The sequence below is a fragment of the Corvus kubaryi genome, unplaced genomic scaffold, assembly GCF_017639235.1.
Source record: "Corvus kubaryi isolate FWS band 111438036 unplaced genomic scaffold, C.kubaryi_AGA036_p1.0 split3-73, whole genome shotgun sequence".
NCBI classification, from domain to species: domain Eukaryota; kingdom Metazoa; phylum Chordata; class Aves; order Passeriformes; family Corvidae; genus Corvus; species Corvus kubaryi.
Genome location: NW_024582091.1, coordinates 38,322,978 through 38,334,591, shown reverse-complemented (window position 1 = coordinate 38,334,591; position 11,614 = coordinate 38,322,978). Strand labels below are relative to the sequence as shown.

The window sequence follows — 11,614 nt, the reverse complement described above, 5'->3', positions numbered from 1 at the left end:
CCCACTGATAGTAAAAAAGGGATGCAATATGATAAAATGTAAAGGCTCAGTATCTAATACAGGTGTCCTCCTATTATAGCGACACTATTTCTATTTTGATTAGAATTGATTATGTTGAATACCTCCGAAGTTCTGACGATACTTGAGCCTTCATCTCTGACTCTCAGAACCAACTTCCCAGCCAATTTACCAGAATTTCTGGTTAATTTAATCTTACAGTGGCAACTTTAATAAGTCTAGGTCATCTCTCAAATGGTCTTCTGAATGCAAGATTCAAATAATGATGGTGAGAACCAACCCACCCAAAAACCCTTTAATCATAAATACTCCTTTACTGTAGGCAAACACTTGTGTTGTTTCGGTGCTTGGTGTCACAATGCTTTACTCCTAAGTTTATAGACTTGCAAACAAGGCAGAATAAACAATGACTGGAGAACATGAAGTGCAGCAGTAAAATGGAACATTTTTCTATGTGGAAAGATTTCTCTGCATGGAGCAACTAAGAGATACCTCTTCTCCACCTTTATTCATCTGCCTAAGGACAGATGAGGTGGGCCAGGCTCCCTAAGGTCCAGACAAGTGGACATAAACAGTTACGAACACCTGAACATAGCCTTTACTTGAAGGACTCTTTTCAGTGCTTGACTGGGCAAGTTTTATTTGCCTCTATAGATGATGTCATTTTCAGCTATCGTTACCAGCAAATACATGCCGCATCACCTCCATTAATGGGTTTTTTACTTCAAGAGCAAACACACAGAACTGTTTTCCCTTTCACATAAATAATGCTACCATGTAGACTTGGCTCCACTGACAAGACTGACAAAATTACACGATTTTGTCTAACAAGACAAGATTACAATAGGAATATCACACAAGCAACATGAGAGATTATTCTCAAAACAAAGCCATGGCTTTTCAGGCTACTCAAATCCAAATTCCTAATGCTGTGTTATGTTCACATCATGCCATGCAACTGGTCACATGTAATTATCTGCACTCAGAGGGAGCTTCTCACCTCTTCATTACATATCCTAGTAATGTGATTTCTGTAACTGAAACTACAACCCAGGATGACAAAAAATAATTACAATCTTTGACTATTAACTTGAAACTCATGCCCTTTTAAAGGCCTTTTTTTTCACTTGATCCAGAAGCTAAATACCAACATGAAATCTTCTGACACTACTTCAAACATCAGGTATTTTCTCTTCCTTTATGACTCTGTTTCGTGAGTATCCTCCTCCCATCCCTGTCCGCTTAAGAGTAAAATTTTAGAGAAGCAGAGTTTCATGAAAGATAAAACAAGCTCCATCCCATTTTTATAATGTCAAAAGCCCCTACTGATACGATTTTAAAAAAAAAAAAAAAAAAAAAAAAAAGGCACAATAGCTTAGAATAAAATTGGTAGCCTTCTATTGGGATAATAGCATTATAGCAATTAATCTAAAGACATGAAAAAGAATTGCTTTTACCAGGATTCAAACCCTAGAATATACCAATGGTTACCCTGGAGTACACACATGCCTTAAGCTGCTCTACAGGCTGACACTGAAGATAGTGCCTCATTTACCCTGTCCCCATCCCTTCCCTGCTCTCCAACATTAGATGCCTGCTCTGACTGAAAACTATCCTTCCCTCTTGCCATCCTGCCAAAAAGTCAGCAGGCAGCAGGACTGCCGAAGCAGATCTCTCAACGCACACCTGTGAACAGGAACTGAGGGAAGCAAGAAGAGGCTGATGAGAGCAGGAAAGGTGGGCTGCCAGATCACACAGGAGAAAGAACAGCAGGTCCTGACCATGCAGCAAGGCAAGGGAGACATTCCCAAGAGAGAACACACAGGGATGCCTATGATGAGAAAGGTTTCGTGGTCAAAATGCAAATCCAATGAAAAGCTGTAGGAAGGGAAACTTTAATCAAGGTAAAACCAACAGATTAGCAGCCTGTCCCTTCCTATGCACTCAAAATATTTTATCATTAATATCACTAATGAATTAACATAAAAGGATTTCTGCCTTATGAAGGAACGGACAAGCCTATGCAGCAGGAACTCCTAACACGAGAAGTGGAAACTGAGCTGTTCCTACAGGTGGATGGTCAGGAGATGGGCAGCAGACAAGCAGAGGCACTCAGAGCTGAGAACTACCCCTAAGGGGGAACAGGTGAGCATCTCCACCACTGACACCGACAGCTTCAGTCCACAAGCCATCTGTCATCTGAACTCTCCTACAGAGAAAACGTCTCCCATGAAACAGTGCCCTAGAAGCACTTGAGCAACAACAGATCACTTGAGTAATACCTGTTCAGTAGCAGACAGCTAATCAAGCCCCATTTCTACTTCTCATCCCATTTAGCACACAGGCCTCTATGATATGTCCACTGAACACAGGTTTTTACTTACCATTTGTTCCAGGCGACTCTGTTTGCTCTCTGGGTGGTTCTTGGAGGGGTGAAGCCACCTCTGGCTGCTGCCCATCCAGTTCCGTAGATGCTGTAACAGCTTCCAGCTGCAGTGGCTCCTGTGGTGAGGCATCATGCTTCAAATTGTCTTCACTAACATCAGGTACTGGTAAACTTGCATTTAAAACCTGCGTGGTCAAGTATTGATTGAAGGATGGTAGTAGGGAAAGAAAGAAGGAAAGAAAAAGAAAACATCAGTATTAGGCTGGGTTCCCCTGAACCCCCACAGAATATTGTTCTTTCATTCTCATTTTGAATATATACAGGCAAACAATTTTAACTTGATTAAATAGAAGTACTTCTGTAAGGAAAAAAAACCCAAAACGCATAATCTGGAACTATTTATCTTTCTGTTCTTCCACATGAAATACATGGAAGAAGCAGTTCTTACAGACAATGGCCTATAACCTTGTGTAGAAATCTGTTTCTTTCATGAGGGAAAACTCCAGGATAAGGTGAATCTAGCTGATGGAAAGAAATTCTTCATTCAAAATATCTGGCACAACTGTTCTGATATAAGAATGAATCCTCTCTACAATATAGACTTTGGTATTGCTCCTCTACTTATGTGCTTATTATCATCAACAATACAACTACAAAGAAACTGAACTATTCAGGACAGAAAGCAGAATACATATGTATTTCCCATGAGGAAATGTAGTGAAACTGAAATTAAAACTAGAATTTTTGGACCTCTGCTATTAGGTGGCAACTACTCTTAAAGGAGGAAAGAGCTTTACAATCCTTTGGGACTCTGCCCTATATAATTTGAAGTATTTTTTCTAGATTTGCTAGTATGTGCAAAAAGAAGAATCTGTTTTTCAGCTTCCACACTTGATACATTTTAATTATTTTCAGAATTTGTACTGGCTTGCCCTGTAAGAAGAAATACACTTTCACAAGCAGATTTTTATTTTAAAAGTATGAAATGTGTTGTGGTCATTATAAGATACTTAATTACCCTTTAATTTATTGATTACCCTTTATTTAATGAACTAGCTCTCCAACCGATTCTATTACCTTCCAACAGAAGCCATTTCAACTAATTAACCATTATTCCTGAAGTGAAGGTTTGAAGTTCCTCTGGTGGAACAGCAAACCTTAATTATGTATCATTGTTTTATGACTCATCAGTACTCCCAAAATACTGCCATTGGAGCCCTGTTAATTAATCAAAGGTACCACAGATACATTACACTGAAAGATGGGATCTAACATCCACATGTCTGAAGTGCCAAACTGGGATCAGGAAGATGCCACATTCTTGATGATTCTCTTCCAAACTCCCCCTACATAAACCTTCTGAATGGGGATATCTATTTATTTATTTTTATTAGTAATTAGCCTGCTGCAACAGAATTTCAAGTCAACAGACAGTGCCAGGAAAAGAGCTTTCCTCTTCATCCTCTGTCTCTTTTCACATGCTGAGTGAGATCTGGGAGAAGCGCTGTACCCCACTTCCACAGGCAACGAAGCGTGTGCATTCAGGTTCCTGATTTTCAGTTCAGAAGCCCTTAATTAAGCCAAATTGTTTCCACCAGGCGTTGTTGCACTCCTCAAAGCTGCCTTTCACAGCCACATAATCCACTTCACGAAAAAGGATCCCATTCTGCTCCACTGCCAATACCACAGATGGAATAATTTGGCTTCAGAGTTTTCACATGCTGAGACCAGATATTAAATAGAAGAAATACGGAATGGCTCAACACTCAGATTACATTCCCGATTCTCACATCATCCTTCCCATAAATCTAAAACACAGGAACTCAGGAGGGATAAAGACGCCACACCACCGAACAAAGGCACGTAAATCCTGTGGAGCTCCTCTGCAGTTGCACACAGCATCAACTGAATGGCAGTAACTGATTAAAAACAAGCAAGAGAATCAGACACAGGAAACAACAACCTAATTCTGAAAGGGCTTTAAGATTCTTCAGTACAAATTTAGTAGAGAACCATTACTTTTTTTTAAATAATAGTAAGTTTTACTGATTTATTCTTGAAAGACAACTGCTAGTCCTGCAAACATAAGAACAACCTTAACTTGACTGGCTCCCAGGGCACTAGGCTATCTGAAGAAAAAGCCATGGATGACTATTTCAAGACAACACCCTCAGAATTAGCACCAACTATTCTTTCAAGTCACAAGAAAGGCAACAGCACTGAATATCTTAGCACTCCTCAGGTTATTCAAAGATTTCTTTGCCTTTCTTTCCAAACCTCCCCAGGCAGCACACCATTTTAAAGCCAGTCACATGTATAGACACACATGTACAGACACAGTCAACCATTTGCCTAATAAGCACCAGTGGACTCTGCAAGGAACCAGGGCACAAAGGTATTTGGTAGCCCAATGCAGTACAACTTTTCTCCTTTTCAAATTGAGCACAGACTGTTACGATAAAATATTAACAATGGTAGCACTTACTATTCCCCCAGCTCTGAATTTATTCTACAGTTGTGATGCATTCAGGAAAACAGTGACTTTATATAATCCTCAAGATTTGTCATTTCAGACCAAAATTCAGAAGTCACTGGGTCTAGCAGATAACTGCTCGGATCTGTTAAATCTGCAATGCCTTCCAGTATGAAAAACAGAATTAAATATAAAACATTACTAAGTGTAAGACTATAAGCAGTTTTTACAACCAGCCAGTATAATTATAATCCTTGTTCACTCTGTACATAAATTCAGTTTTGGAAGCAGGATCCATCAGTCACGACCATGTAAAAATGTAAATACATGGAAGACCTCAGTATTTTCAAATCTGACCAGACCTGTGGTACAACCCTACCTTTTTACCCCAGTCCCTCGGGAAAGAGTTTGATGTGATTCGTGGCCTTGGTAAGGCAAATTTAGATTTTCAAATCAAGTGCTCTGCTTTAAATAATTGAGTAATCAAAACTAATAAAACAATAGTATTTTTCCAAATTAAAACATGTGCAAAGGAGATGAAACCTTTGGGGAGCTTGTAATGTGAAAGAAGACGTAACAGCATCATTAGTTTAAAAAAAAAAAAAAAAAAAAGTTTTGTGTTCTAAAAACATCACTCAGGCTCTTTATGAGGGTCAGTGCAGTCTGTCCCACTGCATTAGTCCTCAAAAGAAACTAATTTCAGTTTTCCTTCACATTAACTGCTTCATTTCTCTGAAGGGATCTAAACTGCAGTTTAGTCCAATTATATCTAATTTGATGAGCAGTGTTCTTAATTCCATTGAGAATAGTTGTAAAGCTTAGACAAATATAATGTCAGAGTTTAGAGAGATGGATGAAAAAAAAATTTTAAAAGACAAAAATTAACAGTATTAGGAATCTCTTTGTTCACCTGTATGCATTTATCTACAAGTAATGAGACATTACATTTGGCAGGTTTATCAGTTTTTTGTGGCACACATTCATTACACTCCTTTGGTTATTAATTTATGAATGTGTTGTCTCATAAACAAGGGAGAAACCAAGGAGAACTGGTTATCCAGTTCACTGATCTTTCAGCTTCTTCATTCCCAAAACAAAGGGCCACTAGCAAAGCAACACTCCAGTTTCTGTCACACCATTACTATACATCATGCATCTATTTTTTTAATATTTGCCTCACATTCACCACAAAGATGGAAGCAAAGGGCAGACACACAGCTAATGAGACTAAAATGCACAGTCTTGCTGCCCACATCACTCTAACCAAGAGCAGCTTCTGCTCCATCTTGCATCCAGCAGTGAGTCCAACTGTTAGACCCCATTAAACACACACAAAATTGAAAATGGATAAATTAACATGACAAATTGCACAAGATGTGGATGAACTGCAGGTCCCTCCCTGATCTCACTGTACATTAGTGGACGCTCCCTTAGGGCACTGTTCCTGAGGGGTTCGCAGCACCCAGCCTCTTCCCCCACCAGCAATCACCATCATTCCCAACATTCCTTGTACCAGACCCAAATCATTCCAGGGATTCCTCACACCAGGCCCAAACGTACCAGAGTTAATTTTGCCTCATTCTGTTAATCCTGCTACACTGATTCTACATCAGATTACTAAAATAGCAAGATCCAGCTGTCTGAACAACTGAGCAAACTAACATAATGGTCTCTTAATATTTTTCCTGAAGTTTGATTTTGAAACTGGTAAAGACTGTTGGCATGCTCAGGGGATCTGCTCTTAACACATGCTGCTTCATTAAAAAGAACTTCAAACACCAACATTTGGGAAAAGAAAAAAATTGGATCATTCCAACTCTTTGTTCACAGCAGTTTGTCTTGTTTTGCATTAGCTAAACATTAGAGGTTTGTGGGACACTCCAAGTTCCAGGTGAAGAAAACACAATGCCCTTCCTCTGTAAGGGATATAACAGCACATTTAATTTCAATACCTGATTTCAGTCTCCTGCAGACAAAGCCAAGAACTTTCTCTGCACCTCATCTCCTCATCTACCCTCTTCTCTCCCAACTCTCAGCCTGACTTCACAGTGACACCTCCTTATGGATGACTACCCTCAAAACCCAAATGGATAAAACAGCTTCTGCACCCAAATAATCTCTATGATCTTCTTCTGCAACCTGTGAAAGAAGCACTACTCCCAATCTGTTATTCAAAGCCTGATCCAACCTGAGTTCCTTCCCGGTCTCATACCTTTCAGCTCTTTCAGACACCACCTTACGAAAGCATTTCACTTGTACAGCTCACCCAGGCTTTAAGGACCAGTCAGAACAGGGGCTGAGCACAAAGCACGCTCCTTTCAGCAACTACAAGCAGGCTTGCATTTCCAACCTGAAGGACTTTCAAAGACCCAACGCTCCTCTTTGCATCTCTTTAGCTTCTACCACATCAAACACAAGCTAATTGCCTCGGCATTGAAAGTGCCCGGCCACCTCCCTCTTTATCTCCTATATGATTAGGGGGTTATTTCACGCTTTTGGTGCCGCTATGACACCAATTTCTATTGTGCATTTTTTCAATTACACATTTTTATGCTTTCACCTCAGCCACCACACAGGTGTGGTCAGCCCTCCAAACCTTACCACTGAATTGTACCAGCCTCTTCCTCCCCAGTTGGAAGAGAAGTATCTAAAGTGAGTCAGACCCTATTGAGCCAGGGGAACCCTGCAGCCTCAGACCAAATGTCTCAAACTGGGGCTCCTGGAGACACAGTCTAGGGACTTTCCTTGAACAAGCTTTGTTTCACTATTGATAATGTAGTATTTTCAGGCTGACTCAGCTCCCTCACCAGAACGCAGTTGTTTAAACAGCAGATGTAAGCCTGCCCCAGCTGTTATTTGTCAGGCACTCGGACAATAAGACACTCTGACATCTCAGCTGGTAATCTCTTTAGAAGAGACAGTTCCAAATATTTACTGTCTAGCACACACTTGCTCTCATTACAACACAGGTAGCGTAATCAAGTTACTACTCAGAAATGGGAACCATCCCGAATAACTCTCTGCTTAAGTGAGGGCCCTTGCTGGCGCAAGCCAGGAATCCACCACACCACACTTCCAAGCCATCAATCTCCATTAAAATACTATCTCTGACAAAACTAGATTTTGGTGCAAGAATAGCTTATTAGCATTCCCCTATTTTTCCGAATTCTCTCTGGAAATTTCCCTACACTGTTTCAGGTAGCTGTTCCAACAGAGCTTGGTTCCTTCTACAGGTCCACAAAAGAAACCCCTATTAAAGCTGGTACCTTGAACTTCTGGATAAAATAGAAGTGGCACGTGTGTGATTGTCATTGTTAGCTGCAATGCTGGTAGGATGACAAAGCTATCCTGGCATTGCCCACATGGCTTGGAGTCACCTTCCACCCCATGGGAGGGCACCGCACTGGCATTTTTTTCCAGATCTCTGATGCTTAGCATCAAAATTGGAAGTTGGGTGAGAGCCACATCACTGCTATGAACAGAGAGGGCGCTCACAAGATGAAGATGCCCAAACCAATCCAGCCATGTGCTGCCACCAACGAAGTGTCACCCAGCTTCCTGTCCCATTCCAGTCACAAGGTCCTGCCTGCTCCCCTGTACCTGCAGCTTCTGCTGAGTCCCAGAAGCCAACAAATCTTGCTCAATCAGCAGAGAATGACCTTGCCAAAGAACTGGAACAGTTTTTCAGGGGCTTAGCTCCTTCAACAAGCTCGCACAGTGCCAGGTGCAATACAGGAGAAGCTGCAGGTGCTCTGGGGAGGAGGCAGGAGCACATGAACCTCCTCATCAGACATCTCAAAGGTTTTTGTCAGTTCAGGACACCTAAGGTATGGCTGGTCTTCTTCAAGACCAAAAAGATCTTGTTCCTGCTTCTAGCACTATTGAGATCTGATAAATCCTTCTCAGGCCAAGCTTCAGGCCTCTGTGCTGCTCAGGACAATCTGCTCGTGAGGTTTCAGTGAGTTTTCACCAGCTTACTGCCACCATCAGGGAAAGTTTTTTCATTTCCCCTCCTGCAGATGCTTGCCTTGTCCTAGCTCTTGGTCTCACCTCCACAATGTAGGAGTCAAATGAACTCACAAGCAGATCAGGAAAATGCTCCAGCAAGAATAAATTTCCCTGTTTCCTGAAGGGTTAGTGAGTTTAACCCGCTTACAGAAAGGCAAGGTTAGGACATGATATGGCCAAGCGAGACTGCGTCATGTGAGGCAAGACAGGGAAGAGGAACAGGGGAGAAAGGAGGGGGAAAAGATCATTGCTGTTCAAACAGCAAGAAGGTAACTCCATCACAAAAATCAGCCTTCTGTAGAACCATACCCTGCCCCTTGGTTTCAACAGGACCTTGGGTGTCAATTCACAAATCTGATTAATTCAATTCAGGCACCTGAATGGATTAGTACCACCAGTATCTGTCACACTCCCCTGCAGAGATAGTGGGGGGTGGCTACGCAAGATAAGGAGCAGCTCCTTCACTGACAGAGTTTAAGTCTTGTCTGCTACAGTAAAGAAATCCCCCATTTTGAGTCCTAGTAGTGTGGTAGGCTAGAAACTCTGGAGCTGCTTTATGTGTAATTCACCACGAACTTTTGAGAAGATGGGACCAACAGCTGAGGTACTCACCACATGAGCCCACATTCAACCCACTGTGTTTGCAAGCCAGCACCCAAAGGCCCCTAAATACCCCTTGCTCTGTAAACCAAGTGCTTTCCAGGGTCCTTGGGCTGTAGAAGTGAGCAGCACTGAAACATACACCCTCCCATTTCAGTATGGACACCAGGACACCCAAAAGCTGGTATCTGGCCAAAGTGTCACACGTGAACAACGAAACAGCCTAAAGACTATAAATTTGTTGCTTTCTAGAAGAAAAGGCAAAGAGGTTTTCATCTTGTAAAAAATACAACTACGTCATGAAAGAAATTTCATTAAATATTTCAAGGATTTCAGATCACAAAAGAAAGCACAACTTCTCTGAGACTTTATAGCCTGTATAAGACTAGTTGCTTAGACAGTTTATTTGTAATTGCCTTGCCAAGACTCACTCAAGTTGGATTCCACTGAAGTCAGTTTCCAAAGTTTTTCTTCTAAAAGGGCTGTAATAAGCATTTTAATTTGGATAATGCAAGAAAAAAGACCACCCTCCAAAAGATTCCCGTTGTATCTTCTGCAAACATATTAGCTATCTGACAGATTTCTCCAGGGGCACTGCAGGACTGGTAATTTTCAAATCCAAAGAGCTGGAAGGAATAATGATGAAAAACTGTGTCACAAATCTGCATGAAGTTACTTTAGTAAGACAGACTAAATGAGATACAAAAGAAGTATGACTAAACTTCATTAAAACTTATTTTTCTTTTTATGTCACGTAATGGAAGGCAAAACCAGCTGTTTTAGGAGAACAGCGTAATACAATTTCTTATAGCAGCAAAATGGCAACAGAACTTCCCCACTTTTAAACAGTTTTACTTGAATAACCAGGCGAAAATCTATTAGAAAACATTTTTCTAAAGCTTAGAAGACATAAACCACAGTAGTAATAATAATCTGTACTTGAGAACAGTATTAATGTTATTCCCTTTTTAGAAGGTCTTAGTTCCCATAACTGGATAAACATGGCTATGAATATTACATCCCTTCTTCAAAGTCCCATTATCTTAATTTTTAAACAACCACAATAGCCAAATGCTTGCCTGATATAAATTCCCTCTGAATTCTAAAATTGCCCAACACAACTGCTAAATATTTTGTTAACCAACACCAATCCCCAACGCTTATTTGGTTAAAAAGAAAATAAAATAACTCTTAGTTAATTTAAAGTTCATTCGCAATGTGGTTTTCAAATCTGTCAAAACACGCACAAGGAGGTCTAGTGGCAGCCAGGAACTATGGGAAATTCAACTTGAAAGTTAAATCTGAACCACAAGGTCAAAGAAACAAAGTCATAACCAGTTCTCAAGCTCTAGCACACCCACGCACCAGTCACAGAAACTTCGGAGTCTCCCCGCTCTGAGCACCCGAACTCTGAAGAGCCCAAAGAAGGGGACCTCGGTAGAACGTGGTACTATTTCTCCCCTCACAAACTCACGCCTACCCCAAAGCCACGCTATGTAAACACACAGATGCACATAACCTCCCTTTCAGTCCCAAAATCCCCTAAACGCGCCTATTCCAGAGGGATAAATGGGTTCATTCATGATCTATTTTTAAACACCAGACATGTTTTAAAAGAATTTCTTTCAATTCTTCAACGTCTTTATTTTAAATCACACATACCTAGAGCTCCTTCGCTCCCCACGGGCTGGGAGTTCGGGAGTCCCTCCCCCTTGTCCCCTATGCGGTACGACAGCGGGCCGCACCAAAGCCATGGCTCCAGCCCCCGCTGCCGACACCGCCGCCCCTTCCCCGCGGCGGCAGGGCGGGGGCTCAGGTGAGCCCGAGCCCAGGGGTGCGGGCCGGGGCGGGAAGGGGGGCACAGCGCGGCTGGCGCCCAGCCGACGGCACTGCCGAGCCGCCCGCCCGGCCGCGCCCCGACGCGCCTCCCACCTGCTCCCTCGGGAGGGGAGAGGATGGAGTGGGGGGGCTGCGGAGAGCCGCGGGAGCCGCGTCGATCCGGCCGCAGGACCGCAGTCAGGAGGCTCCTTGGCGCAGAGCTCACCGCGGCTGGGTGCGGCTCTTCTCGCCCCGGCCCCGGCCGCACACAAAAGCGGCGGCGCCCCCGCGGTCGCCCTCGCCCCCCGCCC

General features: G+C 42.4%; 1 protein-coding gene across 1 annotated transcript in view; it reads right to left on the bottom strand.

Moving 5' to 3' along the window:
- Window positions 1-2,432: 2,432 nt before the first annotated feature.
- Window positions 2,433-11,614, bottom strand: part of LOC121658992 (atherin-like) — a 10,846-nt gene continuing 1,664 nt past the window's right edge. Inside the window, exons 2-3 of the mRNA XM_042016660.1 lie at window positions 11,148-11,600; window positions 2,433-2,589 (exon numbers count right to left, since the gene is read on the bottom strand). Of these exons, the coding sequence (XP_041872594.1) occupies window positions 2,583-2,589; window positions 11,148-11,600 (460 nt within the window). The 3' untranslated portion in view covers window positions 2,433-2,582. The remainder of the gene's footprint in view (window positions 2,590-11,147; window positions 11,601-11,614) is intronic.